The sequence below is a fragment of the Bombina bombina genome, chromosome 10 (assembly GCF_027579735.1).
Source record: "Bombina bombina isolate aBomBom1 chromosome 10, aBomBom1.pri, whole genome shotgun sequence".
Lineage (NCBI taxonomy): Eukaryota > Metazoa > Chordata > Amphibia > Anura > Bombinatoridae > Bombina > Bombina bombina.
The window spans coordinates 84,005,806-84,029,215 of NC_069508.1; the positions used below are offsets into that span (position 1 = coordinate 84,005,806).

General features: G+C 37.0%; 2 protein-coding genes across 2 annotated transcripts in view; one reads left to right on the forward strand and one right to left on the reverse strand.

Moving 5' to 3' along the window:
- The window catches only part of ITPA (inosine triphosphatase), a 460,036-nt gene extending 449,197 nt beyond the window's left edge, over nt 1-10,839 (reverse strand). The window contains exon 1 of the mRNA XM_053693229.1: nt 10,707-10,839. Coding sequence (XP_053549204.1) covers nt 10,707-10,769 — 63 coding nt within the window. The 5' untranslated portion in view covers nt 10,770-10,839. The remainder of the gene's footprint in view (nt 1-10,706) is intronic.
- An 86-nt stretch (nt 10,840-10,925) lies between these two features.
- METTL13 (methyltransferase 13, eEF1A lysine and N-terminal methyltransferase) overlaps nt 10,926-23,410 on the forward strand; it is a 580,907-nt gene continuing 568,422 nt past the window's right edge. Inside the window, exon 1 of the mRNA XM_053693228.1 lies at nt 10,926-11,124. Within this exon, the coding sequence (XP_053549203.1) occupies nt 10,972-11,124 (153 nt within the window). The 5' untranslated portion in view covers nt 10,926-10,971. The remainder of the gene's footprint in view (nt 11,125-23,410) is intronic.

Genomic DNA, 23,410 nt, shown 5'->3' on the forward strand with positions numbered 1-23,410 from the left:
AGTTTTTTTTATACAAGGACACATATAATGGAAACAAATGGTATTGATAGATCAAGACAGTTCAATAATTATACAGTGAGCTAATGCCTCATTTCAACAACTGTGCGACAATCAGAACTTGCATGTCAGGAATATACAACCTTTCTAAGAGCTTAGGGGATGACCACAGTGAAGTGATACCAACACCAATGAAACCTCATTTTTCTTAGTAAATATAGAATTGTGGTAACTATAGTATAGATCACTGATGGACCAGATAAGTAGGGAATGAAACAGAAGCTGGTAGTTACGTGGAGTTCACTATTGGACCATTTGAAAACGGGTAAGGGAAGGTCAGCAGGCAAGAGCCGCTTTGTGGATGGGAGGGGGGGTGGGGGGTGTTAATGTTTAAAATTGTAATAAACATGTTCAGTTTATACCAGATTTGTGTAGAAATTGTGTTGATTTTTCAAAACTTTAAAATGTACAGAATATCGACCCCCGTTATCGGCCTGAAAGGCGGCCAATAATCAGTATCGGCCCTGAAAAAATAATATCGGTCTATTGCTAATATTTTTTTATGATTTTTTTCCCCCACTCCTTATTTCAACCCACAGGGTCTCTACATTGCCACCTGTATCATCATAAATATCTTCCCTTATTTTAGGTTTAATAAACATGTAGATTCCTCAACCCCTTTTATACTCCTGTCCCTCCTAAATAAAGTATAACACTCTAAATTAACTGCCCAGTCATGTGAATCATCCCACCAAGTTTCAGTTAAACTAAAAATATCATAGTCCTCTTCTTCCATTTGTTGTGATACATTTAATTTTCAAGTGCTTTCTGCTGCTACTTGGTGCGCTTTCCTCCAAACTTTCTAATTTGACATTTCTTAAGTCATCCCTTGCTTTAGATATTCTAGGTGTGACATATTTCTTTCTGTTCTATTGTGTTCAAACTGAACCTCCCTCCCCCCTTTCCCTAGTTTAAAAAGATTCTCTAAGAGTGCTACCATCCTCTCCCCAACACACCTGCACCCATGTCATTCAGGTGCAATCCATCTTTGCTGTACAAATTGTGCCCAAGTGAAAAGTCAGTGTCCTCATTTTTACACCATGTTTTTAACTATGAATTAACTGATGGCGGTTTAGGAGTTCATAACATTTATTAGGTAATTTGCGATGTGAGGGGTGGCGGTTTAGGGGTTAATATTGGGCAGGTGTTTGTTAAGGCTTCCAGGGAGTTAAGGTGCTTTTTTACTCAGCACAAGGCTTGCTGCGCCTGCCTATGTGTGGCGAGCAGAAAATAGAGTCAAATATCTCCATTCTGCGCACGTAAATCCTTCTACTGCATATGTGATTCTGACTCGTGACGCCAGTTCTATGTTAGTTCATGGGAGTAAAAACTGCGGCTGACGTGTAAAATATATGCTTGTAACTTGTCTGCTGTGCCATATATGTGATCGCTCGATTCGACAAAAAATTGGCGACGCAGCATTGCCAAATATGTGATTGCGCCCTATAAATTTCAAATTATTATCATTGTTTTTTTTTTTTTTTTTTAAAAAAAGAAATTTTAATTATTTTGTTCCATAAACCCCGTTGTCAAATTCTTACTGCACTAACCTTCCCCATAGTTTTACAATTCCGCAAATATTTTGTACAAAAAAACTAAAATTAACCTAATAATTACGTTAACATTGATAACATCCCTTCTAAACAATAACAAATTTCTAGCCTATTTAACTTAATAGCCAACGACAACCACAATAAGTTTATCAGATAACATAAAATCAATTAATTCGTAAAACACAGTCACAGTCACATAATGTCACCCAGTTGGCAAAATTTTCTGTGGAGAACACGGATGTTTGTGCATTCTGTGATCTGTCCCTTTAAAACTGTGTGTGCTACTGCACCTTTAAGACATTGTCCACGTGGGGTTAGCTGTTCTTTTAAGGCTGTTTCCATTTTGTTTTTATACACCTGTACATTTAAGACTGTATGCATGTGGTATGAATTATCACTTTTAAAACTATGAGTGTTGTGTGTGTGCCTGTCCCTTTAGAACTTGTAGGGTGAGTTTGTGTGTGTTTTTGTATGCTGTTCCTTTAACCTTTTAATGCCGTTCTATTCCGTCATAATTACACTGGGCTTTAAAGCCATTATGACGGAATAGAACGTCATAGCTAACGGCTGTCCTGAAGCCTTCTGTGCTTTCAGGATTTGATCGCGGTCTGGAGGGCGTTCCTAGGGTTGTAGGGACGCCCCCCAGACATGATCCGATAATTGAAATCTTGCAATTGTGTGCACGATCGCGTGATTTCAATTTGTCTACATCGGAACAGTTGTTCCGATGTAGACACTTTAACCCTGTTGTGAAAGGGTTAAGACTGTGTTTGTTCACATGTACCATTAAGATTGTGTGCAAGTGGTGTGCTCTGTCCCTTTGAGGTTGTGTGTATGTATCATTAAGATTGTGTGAGTGGTGTGATCCGTCTCTTTAAGGCTATGCACATTTGTGTGTGTGTACGCCTGTACTATTAACCCTATGAGTGCTAATGACGGCTCTGAGCCGTCACAGAGTTTCTCACTCTGCTGCTAATGACGGCTCAGAGCCATCATGAGCACTCTCCCACGTTGAGTGAGATCTGGGGGCTCCTTACTGCTCCTACCCCGGCGATCGTGCCTGTAGAGTGACAGGCATCGCCGGGGCTTCACGTGATGCGCAGTGACGTCACGCGCAATTACGTGATGACGTCACCGTGCAACTTTATTTATACTTAACAATGTTCAGTATAGGAGGAGGGGGCATGCTGCTTAGAAGCCTGTATCTCAGGCATCTAAGCAGCTACAGACCCCCAAGACCCATTGTTGGAAAGGTAATCGCTTAACCTTTCTTACAGTGTAAGTCTTGGGGGGTCTGTAAAAAAAAAAAAAAAAAAAAGCAGCCAAAGGGTTAAAAGAGACGTTTCAGACAAAACTGAAATGTACATCATTGCATTTAACTTTTGAATACAACCATTTTTGTAATATATATGCACTAGAAATTATGCTTCAAGTAAAAGCTATCACTGTGTGAGCTTTTACTGTGCATGTGATATCTAAATATATGAACAGTGTGACTGCTCAAGAGAACTGTTAGTGCCTTGCATTGTGCTTACAATGACTCCATTTACGTGATACAAGTCACTGAGCAGAAACATTGTTTAAAATGCTGTTACATAAAGCAATTTTAGATATGCTTCACATGCACAGTAAAAGCTCAAAAAAGTATAGCTTTTACTAGAAGCATTTTTGCTACAGGGAATATATTGTAAAACCGCTTCTATTCGAAAGTGAAATGCATTGATGTGCATTTCAGTTTTTGCTGGAATGTCCCTTTATGACTGTGCTTGTTATAAGGGCTGTGTGTGTTGTGTGTATCTATACCTTTAAGCCTGAGCATGAGCTGTCCATTCAAAGGGACATTAAAGGGACACTGTAGTCAGAAATTATATGCAAACAAAATCGTAGTATAGTTTTAAAACTCTTATTTTCGAATGTACTTCATTTATTAAATATGTACCCTTTGGCCAATAATTTACTTAGAAATATTAATTGTTTCCCAACCTACTTGTATGTCAGCCGTTACGGATTACCAATCCGTGCTGACAACTGCAGTTGTAAGATGGCGGGTTTTCTGAACTAATGCGCATGCGCAAGTTACCGCAGCGTCACAGGAAACGTCACCATCTGCAGTAGAATAAGGCAAGTAGAATCTATCAGCAGCAGTCGAGTGAGCTGCGCACATCACGTAAATACATAGCTTACGATCGCTTCCAGAATCGCCCTAGAGTAAACGAGCAAACTATACTTAAAATTTAAACTAGCAGGTACGCTCAGCACTTTTCCGGCCCAGCGTACCTGGTTTTCAATCCGCCGCCCTGGAGGCAGCGGATCCCATAGGAATCAATGGGAGTCTGACCATAGCGAAAGTTCAGGTTCGCTGTTGCCAGACATCCCATTGATTCTTATGGGAAATGTCTACACCTAATACCCTAACATGTACCCCGAGTCTAAGCACCCCTAATCTGCCCCCCCTACACCGCCACAACTAAATAAATGTATTACCCCCTAAACCGCCGCTCCCGGAGCCCACCGCCACTATACTAAATATGTTAACCCCTATACCGCCGCTCCCGGAGTCCACCGCCACTATAATAAATATGTTAACCCCTATACCGCCGCTCCCGGAGCCCACCGCAAGCTACATTATACATATTAACCCCTAATCTGCCCCCCTACACCGTCACCACCTATAATAAATTTATTAACCCCTATCCTGCCCCCCCTACACCGCCGCCACTGTAATAAAATGATTAACCCCTAAACCTAAGTCTAACACTAACCCTAACACCCCCCTAACTTAAATATTAATTAAATAAATCTAAATAAATGTAACTCTTATTAGCTAATTGAATCCTATTTAAAACTAAATACCTTTAAAATAAACCCTAATATAGCTACAATATAAATAATAATTATATTGTAGCTATCTTAGGATTTATTTTTATTTTACAGGCAAATTTCAATTTATTTTAACTAGGTACAATAGCTATTAAATAGTTATTAACTATTTAATAGCTTACCTAGCTAAAATAAAGAGAAATTTACCTGTAAAATAAATCCTAACCTAAGTTACAATTACACCTAACACTACACTATCATTTAATAAATGAATCCTATTTAAAACTAAATACTTACCTGTAAAATAAACCCTAAGATAGCTACAATGTAATTAATAATTACATTGTAGCTATTTTAGGATTTATATTTATTTTACAGGTAACTTTGCATTTATTTTAGCTAGTTAGAATAGTTATTAAATAGTTATTAACTATTTAATAACTACCTAGCTAAAATAAATACAAAAAATAAAAAAAGCTAAGTTACAAAAAATAAAAAAAATAAGTTACAAACATTTAACAAATATTACAACAATGTTAAGCTACTTACACCTAATCTAAGCCCCCTAATAAAATAACAAAGCCCCCCAAAATAAAAAAATGCCCTACCCTATTCTACATTAAAAAAGTTCAAAGCTCTTTTACCTTACCAGCCCTTAAAAGGGCCTTTTGCGGAGCATGCCCCAAAGAAAACTGCTCTTTTGCCTGTAAAAGAAAAATACAGCCCCCCCAACATTAAAACTCACCACCCACATACCCCTAATCTAACCCAACCCCCCTTAAATAAACCTAACACTACCCCCCTGAAGATCATCCTACCTTGAGTCGTGTTCAGCCAGCCGACCACCGATGGAACCGAAGAGGAGATCCGGAGCGGCAGAAGTCATCATCTATGGGGCGCTGAAGAAATCTTCCATCCGATGAAGTCATCATCCAGGCGGCGCTGAAGAAATCTTCCATCCGATAGAAGTCTAAATCCAGGCGGCGTCTTCAATCTTCATCCATCCTGAGCGGAGCGATCTTCAGAGGAGCCTACGCGGATCCATCCTCTTCTTCCCGATGACTAACGACGAATGACGGTACCTTTAAGTGACGTCATCCAAGATGGCGTCACCCAAATTCCGATTGGCTGATAGGATTCTATCAGCCAATCGGAATTAAGGTAGAAAAATCTGATTGGCTGACTGAATCAGCCAATCAGATTCAAGTTCAATCCGATTGGCTGATTGGTTCAGCCAATCGGATTGAACTTGAATCTGATTCGCGTAGGCTCCGCGTAGGCTCCTCTGAAGATGGCTCCGCTCCGCTCAGGATGGATGAAGATTGAAGACGCCGCCTGGATTTAGACTTCTATCGGATGGAAGATTTCTTCAGCGCCCCTTGGATGATGACTTCTGCCACTCCGGATCTCCTCTTCGGTTCCATTGGTGGTCGGCTGGCTGAACACGACTCAAGGTAGGATGATCTTCAGGGGGGTAGTGTTAGGTTTATTTAAGGGGGGTTTGGGTTAGATTAGGGGTATGTGGATGGTGGGTTTTAATGCTGGGGGGGGGGGGGGGGGGGCTGTATTTTTCTTTTACAGGCAAAAGAGCAGTTTTCTTTGGGGCATTCTCCGCAAAAGGCCCTTTTAAGGGCTGGTAAGGTAAAAGAGCTTTGAACTTTTTTAATGTAGAATAGGGTAGGGATTTTTTTTATTTTGGGGGGCTTTGTTATTTTATTAGGGGGCTTAGATTAGGTGTAAGTATCTTAAAATTGTTGTAATATTTGTTAAATGTTTGTAACTTATTTTTTTAGTTTTTGTACTTTAGTTAGTTTATTTAATTGAATTTAATTGTAGTTATTTGTAGGTAATTAATTTAATTAATTTATTGATAGTGTAGTGTTAGGTTTAATTGTAACTTAGGTTAGGATTTATTTTACAGATAATTTTGTATTTCTTTTAGCTAGGTAGTTATTAAATAGTTAATAACTATTTAATAACTATTCTAACTAGCTAAAATAAATACAAAGTTACCTGTAAAATACATATAAATCCTAAAATAGCTACAATGTAATTATTAATTACATTGTAGCTATCTTAGGGTTTATTTTACAGGTAAGTATTTAGTTTTAAATAGGATTCATTTATTAAATGATAGTGTAGTGTTAGGTGTAATTGTAACTTAGGTTAGGATTTATTTTACAGGTAAATTTCTCTTTATTTTAGCTAGGTAAGCTATTAAATAGTTAATAACTATTTAATAGCTACTGTACCTAGTTAAAATAAATTGAAATTTGCCTGTAAAATAAAAATAAATCCTAAGATAGCTACAATATAATTATTATTTATATTGTAGCTATGTTAGGGTTTATTTTAAAGGTAAGAATTTAGTTTTAAATAGGATTCATTTAGCTAATAAGAGTTACATTTATTTAGATTTATTTAATTAATATTTAAGTTAGGGGGGTGTTAGGGTTAGTGTTAGACTTAGGTTTAGGGGTTAATCATTTTATTACAGTGGCGGCGGTGTAGGGGGGGCAGGATAGGGGTTAATAAATTTATTATAGGGGCGACGGTGTAGGGGGGGCAGATTAGGGGTTAATATGTATAATGTTGCTTGCGGTGGGCTACAGGAGCGGCGGTATAGGGGTTAACATATTTATTATAGTGGCGGTGGGCTCCGGGAGCGGCGGTTTAGGGGGTAATACATTTATTTAGTTGCGGCGGTATAGGGGGGGGGACAGGATAGGGGTTACTAGGTATAATGTAGGTGGCAGTGGGCTCCAGGAGCGGCGGTTTAGGGGTTAATACATTTATAAGAGTTGCGGCGGGGTCTAGGAGCGGCGGTTTAGGGGTTAGTAACTTTATTTAGTTGCGGGGGGCTCCGGGGACGCCGGTATAGGGGGTAGAACAGTGTAGTATAGTGTGGGTGCTTAGTGACAGCTTGTTTACATATAAACTGAACAAAAAAAGTTACTGCTTTAGTTCTTTTTAATTGTAAACAGCCATACAATATTTAGCTAGATATAAGACGTGTCAATGTGTTCTAATACGTAGAAAGTCTGGATAACCGATTCAATAGATTTTCCCTCCAATGCGCAAGCGTAAAACTAACAGAGATGTGGGTAACTTTGGCTTCTACAATTACAAATGCGCATGCGCGATTTAGCTGAATTGACGCGCAGGCTTATTAGGAAGGGTTATGCTGGTAATGATATGCATAGGAGCGAAATGTTATTTGTCAATCATTTCATATACACACTATGCCGAAAACGATGGGCTGGGAAAGGTGACGTCATGGCCGGGTAATATTTAGTTAAAATATAAGGTTTGTAAGCTTCGTTTTATACAAAATATAGGTTAGTAGCTTTTAATAGATGATAATTATACAAAATATGGGACTATTGAGTAACGAAAAAAGTAAAAAACAGTAATCCTTTAAGCACTAAATAAATGCTAGATAGACTAATCTTTTCTTTGACGGCATCATTCTAAGAACAACATGTAGATGCATTTGTTAAAGTTCCATTAATTGTTTAAATATTGACAAAATAAGTGTAAAATTTTAGTGTCTATAAAACAATGGGAGCTGTCATGATGCAACTTAGGTTATTTTCTCTGTTGTGGCCAATTAGGGACAGGTATAAATAGGTCACTACAGTGTGCAGCCAATGTTATAAAACAGTGCTCTGCTCTTCCATTTCTAACAAAAACTAAAAAACTCACAATTTCAGAATGGAAATACAGGAAAAAGAGGACAAAAAAATAATGAAAATATATTGCAGTGTTATTTTATATTGTCATCTCAAAGAGTTTAATGTCCCTTTAAAGTGAAGGTCAATTTCGAAGAATTAGTGACCAGTTTTTAATAAACCTATTAAAAACAAGGGCACTTTAATTCATCAAAATGTACATTTCACTCCTTTTCTTCAAAAACTTACCTTTTAATCCTGAAAGCCGCTCCAGCGTTCCCCCCTGCCGTCGGAAGCCTATTCTTACGTCATAAATGATGGCTTCCTCCAATCACGGCTTCCCCCCCGGGGCAATCATGGCCTGATGCAACGCCATGATTGGAGGAACCCAGATTCATCATTTTGGACCTCCGAAGAGGGCTTGCGACGGGCGGAGGCAGCGCTGCAGCGGCTGTCAGGATTAAAAGGTAAGTTTTTGAAGAAAAGGAGTGAAATGTCAATTTTGATTAATTAAAGTGCCCTTGTTTTTAATAGGATTATTAAAAACCAGTCACTAATTCATTGAAATTGACCTTCGCTTTAGGGCTGTGTTCATTGTGTGTACTGTGATCTTTGCCTTTAAGAATGTGCATGCAGTAGAAGTCGTCCATTTAAAAGGAACAGTCTAGGCCAAAATAAACTTTCATGATTCAGATAGAGCATGTAATTTTAAACAATTTTCCAATTTACTTTTATCACCAATATTGCTTTGTTCTCTTGGCAGGGGCGTATTTAAGTTTTGTGCTGCCCTAGGCACTCAAAATTCTGCTGCCCCACCCCAGGTTTAAGGCCTTTTTTTAGACATAATATTTTTGGGGCAGGGTGTAAAAAATAAAAAAAATAATATATTTTTAAGTAGATATTCAACAGGGCTTGCATTCACTCTGGTCACACACATACACACACATATATATATATATATATATATATATATATATATATATATATACACATATTTTAAGACATTATTTTGCAAGTCAGATGATTAAAGTGTTTATATCAGAAAAAAATATCCTTCACTGTATGATAGTTTGTCAGTAGGTAGTTGTTAAACCTTAAACATCTTCTTTGGTGATTGACAGTTATTTAAGCAAAATATCTGCTTGGATAAATATGTAATTAATATAAAAACTGGCCTTTAAAAGTACTTAAAATATACAACATTAGTTATGGTAGGTTTAGGAATTGTATCCTAGGGGATAAAGTCACAGGATACAATCATAATAAAGTATATACTTGTATTGTTTCTGAATGTATTAAATGCATACAACATTTTCAGTTGTGTTTTAAGTCACATAGTTGTATAGATTCAGCAATAAATACTTATTCTTTGCATGTATGACAGATAGACAAACAGTAAATGTACAAGTATTTAGTGACTAATCTGTTTAAGTATTTTAATGCCTAATGAAGATGTATTGAAGGGAGGAAGGCATATCCTGTTTCACAGTGGTCATGTTGTAGTGCACACTGCACTGTGTAGTCTGTGTGAGTCTCGATCACGCGGTGGAGCCAGGAAGAATACCACATTCCCTCTCAGTCCAGGCCAGGCTGCGCAAGTGAGCTCCGCCTCCACTGTCACCACGTCATGCGCACCCACATACAATCCCATAGGATAGCAATAGCCGGGCCAGCCATTTAAGTCATTAGTAATTGGTTGATTTAGCCACCCGGCCCTGAGTTCAGTAGAGTGGCCCTAGGGACTCAAAATTCTGCTGCCCCTTAAAAATCTGCTGCCCTAGGCACCGGCCTTGTTGGCCTATGCCTTAATATGCCCCTGTCTCTTGCACGTGAAGTTATCTGGGAGCAGGCACTGATTGGCTAGACTGCAAGTCTGTCAAAAGAACTGAAAAAAGGGGCAGTTTGCAGAGGCTTAGATACAAGATAATCACAGAGGTTAAAAGTATATTATTATAACTGTGTTGGTTATGCAAAACTGGGGAATGGGTAATAAAGGGATTATCTATCTTTTAAAACAATAAAAATTCTGGTGTAGACTGTCCCTTTAAAGGTGTGTGTGCCAGTTCCATTAAAACTGTGTGAGCTGCTTTAAGACTGTGTGTGATTGTGTGCGCTGTCCCTTCAAAGGCTGTGTGCGCTTGCCTTTTTAAGTGTCCTTTTATGGCCTGTCCATTAAAGACTGCGTATGGTGTGAGCTGTTCCTTTAAGGCTATGTGTGTGTGCACTTCTACAGTCGTGTCACAAGTTGTCCCTTTAAAGGCTGTGAGCTTATATCTACATCTGTAGACACATTTATTAACTGTGCTGCTAAAAAATGGTGCTTTGCTGCGTACATCAATATAATTCATACGTTTTGCTAGCATTCATGCACCAGATCATATACAAGTAAAGTCTAAGACAATTACAGTACATTTTAACCCTATAAGCATGTGGCTCACAATGCTCTTTAAGGGGTAATATGATATTGCAAATCATTTGCAAAGCTGAAATGTTCTTATTCATTTATTTTTATTTTTGTAATATTTAGTAGCTAATGCCAGATAAAATCAGTATATTTGTAGGCTATGACACTCCGCTTCTGTAAAATTAAATCATTTTACATCACCTCCTCTAGCTTCTTTGCATTCCCAGTAACAAACACTATGGGTTTATTCGACACTCCTGCCATTGCATTGCAGTAAGGAAGCAGCTAGGTCCAATCCTTCTAAAGGACCGATGTCACAGCACTCACAAGACCAATGCACTGCTCCCTGTAATAACTCTTCCGGGTTGTTCTTTTTATTGCAATGCTCTCGTTAACCCGGAAGAAGATATCTATCTGTGTTACTGCACGTGTATGTTAGAACTTCTCTGTGTGTAAGGTGATCGTGATGAATCTTCTGCCTCGGAGTTCCAAAGATTTTGCCTCTCAGGAGTACTGGGAGCAGTTCTTCAAGCGCCGGGGTGAGCGAGTATTTGAGTGGTATGGAGGTTACCTGGAGCTGTGCGGAGTTTTGCACAAATATATTAAACCCAGAGACAAGGTGAGTGTGAAGCTTGTTTGCAATTAGCAATTTTTAAAAATTTTTAATTCTAGATCGCTATTTAACAGTTTAGATAGATGTATGCAGAATGCTTAATTTGGTTAGCGTATGTAAATTCGCGCACATATTTTTTTTTTTTTTTTTTTTTTTAAATAAGCGCCCCCAACATATTTATTGCACAACAGTGAGCTATAATGTGAAGTAATTATTTCAAAATTAATAGATTAAGTAATGAAATGGGACATTTTTTTGTTTTAAAATAAAATCTGCTTTGGGTAAAATCTTAGTTTAGCCCTGCTTTGTATCTGTTTGCCTAAGCAATGTCTCCAAATATGACATCTACATATTATCTGCACTGTTTCTGCAACATTATCATCTGGTGAATTGGGCAACCCATGATGATTGGACCTTCCTTATTGAAAATAGCTGGTGTACATTATAACAAATAAATGCTTCCACCACTGGAGTGTATATATTATTTCACATTTAGGAGCCAGAAAATTGATAAATTGCTTTTTGTATTTGCTAAGAGTGGAATTTGATGTGCTTTATAAAATTCAATAATGAGAGAACACTAGTAAACATGTTAAAGGGATACTAAACCCAATTTTTTTTTTGTTTCATAATTCAGATAGCGCATGCAACTTTCTAATTTACAACTATTATCAAATTTTCTTCGTTCTCTTGCTATCTTTATTTGAAAACGCAAAAAATGTGAGCACCCTGGATAGCGCTTGCTGACTGGTGACTACATTTAGCCACCAATCAGCAAGCGCAACCAAGGTACTGAACCAAAAATGGGCCCGCTCCTTAGCTTAGATTCCTGCTTGTTCAAATAAAGATAGTAAGAAAAGGAAGAAAAATTGATAACAGGAGTAAATAAGAAAGTTGCTTAAAATTGCATTCTCTATCTGAACCATGATACAATTAGGGTTTAGTATCCCTTTACGCAATTGTACAATTGGGCATTAAAGGGATATGTACCCCATAGTTTTAACTACAGAAGCATTGTTACTGCTCACTATACTATTCTTTCCTTCTGTACCCGTAGCGTTCTTTAAATACTTTCTCTTATTTAAACCCATTGCAGAAGCCAGTTGGTAAAGCTTTGCATCTTGGTACACACATTGATGCATCCTGTGACAGAGCAATGCATTTTTTTACAGATCAGTGATTGTTACCAGCTTTTTGACTGCTGTGCCTTGCAAAATAGAAAGCAGAAACTTTACATGTTTTGCATTTTTTTTCATAGTTTAAAAGTTACATAGCAAATAAACAGTGGCTAGCTAGATTTGTCATTGTGCATGGCAGTTTCCAAATGTGCACTACTTCTGTTGCAGCATGCAAGAATACTTAAAAAAAGGAGGAAAAACCAAATAGACTTATCTAAGCAGGTATGGAATTTCCATTGAAATACATGTATTCTAACATAATAACGGTCCCATCTTCCATTAAAGGGATAAGCAACTTTCTTATTTACTCGCATTATCAATTTTTCTTCATTCTTTCGTTCAGCATTTGGGTAGAGCCATAAATCCGCAAGCACTACCCAGGTGCTGAACCAAAAATGGTCTGGCTCCTAAGCATACATTCCTGCTTTTTAAATAAAGATACCAAGAGAACGAAGAAAAATTGTTAATGGGAGTAAATTAGAAAGTTTCTTAAAATTGCTCTATCTGAATCCTGAAAGAAAAAAATGTGGGTTTCACATCCCTTTCATCTAAACACACAAATCAAGACTAAAGAATTCCAAGTTCATTTTAATGAAATTAATAAATGTATCAACCAGTAAGAAGAAAAATGTAAAACTGACTTTAGATACCCATTTTCTTCCTGACCTGTATCTCTCTTAGACTATCCCTTTTTATCCACCCTTTCTCAGTGAGTATAAACACAAGGGAGAGTGGGGGGGGGGGGTGGGGGAAAAAACAACAACTTTGTATTCATTCCGTAACAATCCCCCACCTCCCAGGGTCCCAGGATATGTAATGTTTTATCTCAATACCTCTCCTCCCATGAGCTTTATAATATACCATTTTGTATCCATAAAGTAATTCATTCTGCTATTCTTTTTTCTCTGTACTGTTTTCAAATAAACTGTAATAAAAATGGCACTGTTTAGATGCAAGAAAAAATAATCACTTTGCGCACTGAGGTATGAGCCATCTTAAAAATGATTTAGACATTGTATCAGTCTTAATATTTATTTATACAATAAAATCTTAAAGGGACAGTAAACAATTACATTTCATTTTTTATACAAGAGTCTTACCATTAAAAAAAGATTTAGTCCTATGTTTATGTCCCCCCCATGTTGCAGGGTTTTTCTCAAATCACATCCATCTTGAGTGGATATACAAATTAAAAACACTCCAACCACTTGGGCTCTATATAGATCTATATGGCAGCATTCATGTAGTGTTAATATAAATTCTGGATACATTCTTATTATCATTGTGTGTGTGTGTGTGTGTGTGTGTGTGTATGTATGTGTGCATGTGTATATATATATATATATATATATATATATATATATATATATATATATATATATATATATATATATATATATATATATATATAGTGGGGGGGCAACAAGGGCGGTTGCCCCGGGCGCATTATTCTGAGGGGCGTTTCCAGCCTCAACTTAGCAAAGGGAGGATAAAAATTCTGACAGGCCCCCAGCTCTGTTCTGCGACCCGTCAGGAATGTGGTGATGCCGCGACTAAGGTAAGGTGTCAGGACCAGACTTACTTATAGCCCTTTTTTTGCCTGATACTAGCAACATGCAAAATGCAGCTTAATTACGGTTCTATTATTACCCAACAATTAAGTTCCCTTCCAACAAAAGACCCAGAGCCAGAATGCCATGCATTGCCTGGGGCACTTTTTAAGGATCTCTAAGCAGAAGTGGGGGGGAGGAATCCTTAAAAAGTGCAATAAATCTCTTTCAAACCCGTGGCACTGGTGGCAGCATGGCTGGGCTCTGCCTTTCTGTTAACCCCAGTTACCTAGTTAGTGGGATGGTGGGGTGATCAGAGACCATACTTTCCTGTTTGACCGGGTTCTGATTACAACTTACGCCATCTTGTCCTTGCACAAAAAAAGTATATTTGTGACAGTTGACAAAAATGAGGCCTTGTTTCCTGTATTTGATTTTTCCCCTCCATGATCTTCCTAGGGCAGAAGTAGATTTAGGGATTTGTGTGCTGTCTGGCACCATGATTGTGCTGCTCACCAGGCATTTCACTGTGTTTGTCTCCTATCAAAGAAGTCCTATGAATTCACCATCTTGAATCTATTTCTTGCTGGACTCCTGAGGTGTGGACTTTTACCGATTTTTAGGGTTTGGGTGCTCATTGCCTTTTTTATTTACATTAAACCCACCCTTGCTGCATTTAAAGTAAAAAAAATAACTATAATTTGTGTTAGTAAATAAATTTAACAGCACCCCCCTAAATACCATACACCCTCCCCCCATATATGTATATAATGCTGGGTTGTCTGTCCCATGTCCCTTTTATATTGATTACTTACAATTGTTATATTTATTAAGGTAGAATATATACCCCACTTTTATATGTCATTGGCACCCAAAAGACAGTCTGCCCAGCAGGGACAACCTTATGTAACAGCTGCCAACCTGTGTGTCCCCTTTTCCTCTTTTTAACGACTTACCAAAAACCTATTGCACCACATATACAATATGGGTTGCTGCAATGTGGGGGTGGGTGCACCCTGTGGTCTGCAGTATTTGTACCATGAAGTTTTACAGATCAGGACATGTCACCACCAGATGGGGGTTAAGGGGGGCTTTCCACCCATGTGTAAAATGAGAATAAATCTTAAAATTTAATATTGTATATATTTGCCCAGCTCTAGAGAGCTGCAGACAGGGTTTGATCACAGGGGGATAGCACATAATGCTTGCATAATGCTTCACCCACTGCCTCTTGTATTGCCAATATATTATTTTCATGGCTTTGTTTGTAAGGCGCTACTGATTAGCAGCTGCTTATGACAAGGGACATATTTTGGAGATATGGGTATCATCAGCAATAACTGTTAGTTATCCAGTAAAGATGGTTAAGGGAGCATTTTGTGGGAGAGGAGACAGTGTCCCTTGCTTTATGTGATCTACCAGGCTTGGGTCTTTGCTTGGTTTGTCCCAAATGTAAGAAGCAGCATATCTAAAATGGGGTTTGGGGGGGCGCAATACTTGCCTTGCCCTGGGCACTGACAACCCACGCTACGCCACTATATATATATATATATATATATATATATATATATATATATATATATATATATATATATATATATATATATATATATATATATATATATATTAGAGCTGCAACAACTAATCATAATAATCGATTATGAAAATTGTTGTCAACAAATCTCATAATCGATTAGTTGTTTTTTCAACCTTTATAAGTATATATTCGTTATTTTTAGAGCGGACTAGATATTTCCCCTAACCTTATAGCTGGTTATTTACCATTGCATATATTAGACATGTGCAGCCGCGAAAAGTTTGGTTCGGATCGATTCAAATTCGTTTCGGATTCGAAAAAATTCAGTTCGCATTCGGTTCGAATCGATTCGGATTTTCGGAAATTCGGTCACTGTAAAGTGGGATGTGCTGTGTATTACACTAGTATACTAGTGTAATACACAGCCATCCGAATCTACCGAATAAATTCGAATCGATTCGGATTTATTCGGTAGATTCGGAACTACAGCAATTCGGAAATTTGAATCGATCCGAATCTCCGAATTCGAACAAATTCGTCCGAATTTCGATTCGGGCCGAACCGAATCGCACATGTCTAGCATATAGATATTCAAGATATTTTTATGTAAGAATGAAGTCAAGGGTTACTTTGAGAGGCCCCTTGCCAAGGTAGAAAACACTTAGCATTGGTGAAGAGCTAACAAAGATAAATATCCCACTTTGGTGAAATTGGCAAAACCCTACTTATACACCTCAACAGCCTTTTCTCTACTGCAGGAAATATAGCTGCAAACAGAGAACCAGCCTTAGCCAGAAGCATGTGGACATGTTGAGATTTTTGCATTTCAATGCAAAGTTTCTGAAAGCGTGAATAACAGAATGTTATTAACAGTGATACCTCTTTTCAAACAGTTTGTGGTTTTGTTTTGTTTAATTATAAAACTGTGCTCTGCTGCTTAAAAATGGAAGAAACAGTTGTGTTAATGTAAAGTTTTAGTCTGAAGTTTATATTTGTAACACTCATTATGTGGATTTTATTTAAAACATAGAAAACTATTATTGATTCTCTTTTTATCCGATTAGTCGATTAATCGAAAAAATAATCTGCCGATTAATCGATTATGAAAATAATCGTTAGTTGCAGCCCTAGTGTATGTGTGTGTGTATGTATGTGTGTGTGTGTGTATATATATATATATATATATATATATATATATATATATATGTATATGTGTGTGTGGAATAGAGATATTCATTTTAAATTATTAAATAAGTGTAATAATATGTAAATAACCAGTTACATGGTTTTAAGATAAAATATTTATTTTAATCTCTAATACTTTTTACTGCATTGATCATAGGAGTTAAGGATATTGCTTACTTTGCATGTAATGATGTCTAACACAACGGGTACTTTTGTATCTGGACTCATTTATGGTTCCTTCCTCCATGAATAGATCGTGAGGTATTGTTTGTATGTGTTTTTGGTTTTTCATCGGACGTCCAAGATCTACCCATAGGTTATGAGACTAGCTCATATACACGTATAGTTGTTGGAGTAATATTGTTTATTAAGCTTTATGTAAGAAATCACAAACAAACATAGTTTTTACATACGCAATTTTTAATACATTTTATATTATCGGATTCATAAATATAGAGTTCTCTAATTAATGTAGCGTGTTAGGAATATTGATACAATGTTGCAAACGGCTCATCTATTCCAATGTGCTACAAACGCATATAGACATCAGTTATTTGAGTATTATCGAAAAACAGTTTTTAAGTCAATAGAATTTTAAAATTATGTATGAACTTTTAGTTTTGATTTATGTTGTATAAACGGCAATATGTATTTTGAATTTATACACATTATTAGATTGTAAGTTGAGAGTTTTTAAATTTGTGCACCATGCAAGTAATTGCGATACAATGTAGCAACACTATACATTTTGTTGTGCAATTTTAGTGAACATGGTAAATCTTTCATAGGGTTTTTTTTTTTTTTCCATTAATTTTTTGCTTTAATATGTTATGATGTTTTTAAGTTTGTTAATAGTTCTGTTCAATACTGGTTTTAACTAATGAATTTGAAAGTTTTATACAATCCCCCAATTTGTGTCACCACGGGCGGACCTAAACCAGGGGATTTTAAAAGCCAAAAAGGCGCAATTTTTGAAAATCATTCTCACCTCTTGAAAAGTCCTGACCGTAGATCGGAGAGAAACACGTAGAGGATTGTAAAGACAGCTGATACCTCTGTGGTCCGAGTCTCACGTTACCTGCAAGAAGGCAATCTGGATGCCTAACAGGTTTTGAAGCCGGTGTTCCATATTCCATCATCGGATTGTGTCAACTAGTACACCAGAGGATTCATCACAATATCATCTGTTTTACCTACCTGCCTGTTATTTTTATATATCTAGTAAGTGCATTAGTGTGTGGTGTGCACCAATGTAATAAATGATCTTCACTTGAATCGTACCCCGTGTGCGCTTCTTTCTTCTTTTTGTTTTCTATATCCATCTTGATCATGCCATTCACTTTAATTAAGCATGCTTCAATGCTGTGTGTTTAACACCTGCAGAAGGCTCAATCAGCAGCACTAGATGCATGTCTGAGTCATGCAACAAGCACTGCTGATTGGATCAGTGATGACTTTTGTGCACTACTACTATGTGTTTTAACCTTTTTGCAGGGGTTGAGCACACAGTACCGCAGGGTTGATATGCTTTCACAATTTTTAAAAAATTAAGTTATCTAAGTATAAGTTTAAAAACAAAAATATGTTTGTGTGTATATATTTATGTATGTGTGCAGCTTCCTGAGAGTGCTGTTTTTGCACCCAGAGCTGTGCACGTTGCAGGGTCATGGGATGTGTACCCGGTCTGAGAGTGCTGTCCCCTTTCGTGTTTTGTATATGTCTGGGGAGATTACATAAGCCTGCACACCCTTCATTTTTTTCCTAGTTTGTTTGACTGTGAGCCTGCATTGTGTGGCTGTTTAGGGACCCAGGTTTTGGAAGAGAACTTGACCTGGTACCTGGGCTTGTCCCATTTGGCCAGATGTGGTAACTAACTCTTCCAATGTTACTTTTTATCTTAGTTGTGAGCTTGTGAGTGCTGGACTTTTTCTGTGTGCTATATTAATGTGTGTGTGTGTGTGTGTGTGTGTACCTCTTTCTCTCTTGTTTTATTGGGGAATTGCAAGCAGGAAACTTGCCTAGATGTGCTAATTTTCTATGCAAAAAATGTATATTGATTTACTTTTGAGACATGGAGGATTTTAATCTCCGATTTTTATCCCCCCCATAATTTTTAATGAATTTTGATTTAAACCTGAAATTAGCTTTACCAAGGCAACAACCAGAAATCTATCTCCTACTGACGAGTTCCAAAAAAGAATGAAACAAGCTTGTCTAGTGAGTGATTTCTGTGGTGTTGCAATAATCCTGTTAAGGGATCGCTGTGTTAAAACAATATTTGAAGCAAAAAACTGAAATTTTGTATATCTAATTTGCCTATCTTACCCAGAATCCTCTGGTGCATTGGTATGTGTTGTTTTACTGGGGAATTGCAAGCTGGGAACTTGCCTAGATGTTAATATATATATATATATATATATATATATATATATCTATATCTATATCTCTCTATCTATCAATCCGATATAGACCAGCACTATCCAAAAAGAAATGCAATTTCCAGGGTGCTCCTGAACACAAGTATCTACCATCCAAAGTAAATCGGGCACTCTCTGGTATTAAAATCCAAAGTTTTCTTTATTGTGACGTTTCAGGGTCTTTAGATGTCCGGAGCGGCAGATTATGGGTTAAAATTTTTATTTTAGTATTTGCGATGCGGGAGGGCCTCAGTTTAGGGGTTAATAGGTAGTTTATGTGTGTTAGTGTACTTTTTAGCACTTTAGTTATGAGTTTTATGCTACGGCGCTGTACCATAAAACTCTTAACTACTGACTTTAGAATGCGTTGGGGATCTTGGAGGTAGAGGGTGTCCCACTTACTTTTTGGCCTCCCAGGACGGACTCGTAATACCAGTGCTAGGGAAGTCCCATAGAAAAAAGGATTTGCGAAGTTTACGTAAGTCGTTTTGTGGTAAGGCCAAAGAAGTGTGCGGTGCCCATAAACCTGCCAGACTCGTAATAGCAGCGGGCGTAAAAAAGCAGCGTTAGGACCTGTTAACGCTGCTTTTTTACCTTAACCCACAACTTGTAATCTAGCCGTAAGATTTTAAATGGCAAAATGTATACTTAAAAAGCCATATAACTGATTTGTCTATAATTTTCAAATCTATTTAAAATACTCTAATATATTAATATATTAATATATATATATATATATATATATATATATATATATATATATATATATATATATATATTTATGTCTGTATATATATATATATATATAGTTATGTGTGTGTGTGTATGTATATATATATATATATATATATATATTTGTGTGTGTGTATATATATGTATATATATATATATATATATATATATATATATATATATATATATATATATATATATATATATATATATATATATATATATATATATATATATATATAGTATTCAAGAAAAAGTACCAGCGCTCAGTTGTTCTACAGACAAATAGGTCAACGTATTTATAAAGGTGGCAAGAGAATATTGTTAAATTACCACACTAGTTGAAGAAATATATATAGGTCTGGGATGTGTGTGTTCCCTGTAAGATCTTAATGTGCTCTTATTGAACTTATATGATTGAAGTATTAAGCTGCATGAATGTATACGATTCAGTGTACCCCTAACACTGTTGAAAAGTTGTGTACAAGAGAAATATCGAAAAAATATTCAGCGCTACAAATACTCAGACTGTATAAAAGTATGAACGGTTTTACCAGAAAGAAATGGTATGCAATGAAATGAAATAAAATAAAATGTCTCTTGTTTGAAGTAGACAAATTTCCTTAGTCTTATAAAAAAAGGGTTTTCAGATGATGATTATGAACAAGTACGATGAATATTTATACGTTCAAGATGTATATTTGTCAATACAACCAAATGGTAACAGTAATGCTGGTACTAGAAGACCAGTGGTGTGCCCTTACCAGAGGGTACCTCAATCATATGAGGTAATGTCTGAGTGTCTGGTCGGTGTCTCTCCGGTATATCTTGGCAGTCTTCCCTGTGTTGGAGGATTTTCTTATCCTTTGTTTCTTTTATTTCATGCCAGGCTTGTGTATGGTACTTTCAACCTTAGAGTCTCCTGGTCCCTGATATTGCTGACTTGGTATCTCTCCGCAGTATGGTAATGCGATATGGGTCTTGGCTATTTATTACCCTCAATCCGTATGAGGTAAGCAATGGCGTGTAAGTATATATTTATACACCTTAGGCAGGTGTTGCTGAGGTAAGTGTCTGTTGATAAATTAATTTGGTATGTCCTGGTAATAAAGTCACTTCACGTAGTGTCCTCTGTGTCCCAAAACAGAAAGCTGTTAGGCTTCCCTGTTAGCAAAGGCTATGTTCGTGCAGGTGAAGGTTGGAATGCTGATATGTTAAAGCAGCCTAGGATGAGCTGCTGGTGTAGTGTAAAGTTCGATAGGCCTATAGTCTTACTGACTGTATTGTGAGGCTGCTATCAGACTACTGTGTTTATGCAAATGCGGATATGTCAGGGCAGCGTAGAAAATGCTGCCAAAAGTAATGATAAAGTACTTAGAAGTGCCGCGGTTGGCGGTCAAAAAGGTATTTCTGCACAAGTATGCAAAGTATCTTATTAACCGCAGTTAAAAGGCTGATGCTAGTTGCAGTCGCTAAGGTAAAAAAGAGCTAAGCCACACTCTGTAAAGGTAAATCCTTACGCGTTTCGAAGCGTGGGGTTGCTTCTTCGTCAGAGGAGTTTGTGGCTTGCTAATCAAAGGTGCTGGCTTTTAAAGGTCCAAGAGTGGGCGTCTCTTTTACCTTTTGCGTAACGCATGTTTACGTTATGGCGGGTGCGGCTGCAATTTGTGTATGTTGCCTAGGTTACAGTGGTTTACGAGTAAGTACTAGTAACCTGGGAGCTAAGGTATGTCCGTTCTAGGCTGAATCGATATTTTTGTGCCATAGAAAAGGGATTAAGAATAGAGGGGGGAGAGAAAAACACTAAATGCCCTTTTTAGTTACGTATGGCATTTGCTTATTATTTTCTAATGAGTTTTGGTAGTGATTAGAATTTGTTTAGAAAAAATGCTAATTAGTTTCCACAAAAAATAGCTAAGTGGGATTATCAAGCTGGTTTCCCTGAATGCTATTTAGGAATAAACGATAACTTTGTTGACGTGTCTATTGGAAAGTTTTCCAAATTTTTTTGGTTTTTACTTGTTAATTTTTAAAATTTTGTTTGTTTTTCAGTATATAGTGGAACCTGCTATGGGATATATAATGGACTTATTCAGGGATTTATTTGAAAGTCGCTTAAAAAGCCCCTCTGGAAGTGTGTGTTGTGTTTAAAAAGGATCCGCTATATCAAATCTAGTGCTGGACAATGTCGGAAATTTTACTGTCAAGAGGAATCTGGAATGCAGTTACGAGGAGTGCTCCATCATATCTATATGACCAGATGAATACTTCTGAAAAAACTTTGTTGTGTTTAATTTAGAGAAAGGACTCTGAGTGAACTATACTATGTTTGTTGATGAGTTTACGTACTATCTAAATACTAATGTAGAATAATGGAGATTTAACTATATAGTTTATCAAAGAAATGCTGCTAAGTCTATTTCCTCGTTTAGACCTCTGGGGGTCATGGTACCCATGTAGTGTATCCAATAAGATTCTCTTTGTCTCAGTTTTTGGAATCTATCCCCTCCTCTCACTGGGGCTAGAACATGTTCAAGAATTGTACCCTTTAGGAGAGCGGGATTTTTTTGGTGAAAATGTTTGAAATGTCTCGATAGGCTATGATCTTTATAGCCTTCTTCTATGTTTTTTAGGTGCTCCAGCAGACGTGTTTTGTACGTCCTCTTGGTGCGTCCGATGTATTGAAGTTTACACGGGCATTCTAGTAGATATACCACGAAATTGGTTTTGCAGTTGGTTAGTCTATTGATGTTACATTTTTTATGTGGGAAAGTGAGGGACTGTACCAGTTTTGTCGTTTTTTTTTGGGTCATAGGCATGTTAACATCCCTTGCAGTTCAACCGATTGCATTTGAAGAACCCTTTACTTTTTTCTGTTAGCCAATTTTCTCCAGACTTCTTCTTGATTTGACTGGGTGCCAGCATTTGTTTAAAGTTTAGATTTTTTCTAAAAATTATTTTAGGTGCTGGGCCTATTGCGTTCTTTAATAGTTTGTCCTGCTGTAGTATTGGCCAGAATTTCCTAAGAATCTTTTTGATTTCTGGAGCGGCCTCGTTGTAAGTGGTGATCAAAGAGATCTTTTGTATTTCGTTGGTACCATTTTTTGTTTTACCTTGTAATAAATTTTTGCTTTCTAACTGTCTCACTTTCTTCTGGGAATTTTCAATGAGTTTTTTTGGGTATTTCTTTTCAATGAATTTAGTTTTTAGGATATCTGATTCTGTATTATAATCTTGTATTTTGGAACAGTTTCTTCGCACTCTCTGAAACTGTCCATACGGAATGTTGTTGATCCATGGTCGATGGTGACCACTGTCCGCCCTCAGATAGCCATTGCAGTCGGTTTCTTTGGTATATAATTTGGTTAGGATCTCTTCTTTTTCATTAAATAACACTAGATCTAGGTATTCAATGTTTGTATCCGAGATTTTTGATGTAAATTTTAAATTGAAGGTGTTTGTGTTTAGGTACTCGATAAATTCGTTGCTGGTTTTGTCATCTCCTTCCCATATCACCACGATGTCGTCGATATACCTCCCCCACCAAATTATATTTTGCTGAAATTGGTTGTTGGTGTAAATGTAAGCCTTTTCCCATTCCCCCATATAGAGGTTCGCGTAGCTGGGGGCCATAGTGGTCCCCATGGCTGTTCCACTAGTTTGTAAAAAGAATTTGCCATCGAACAAGAAATA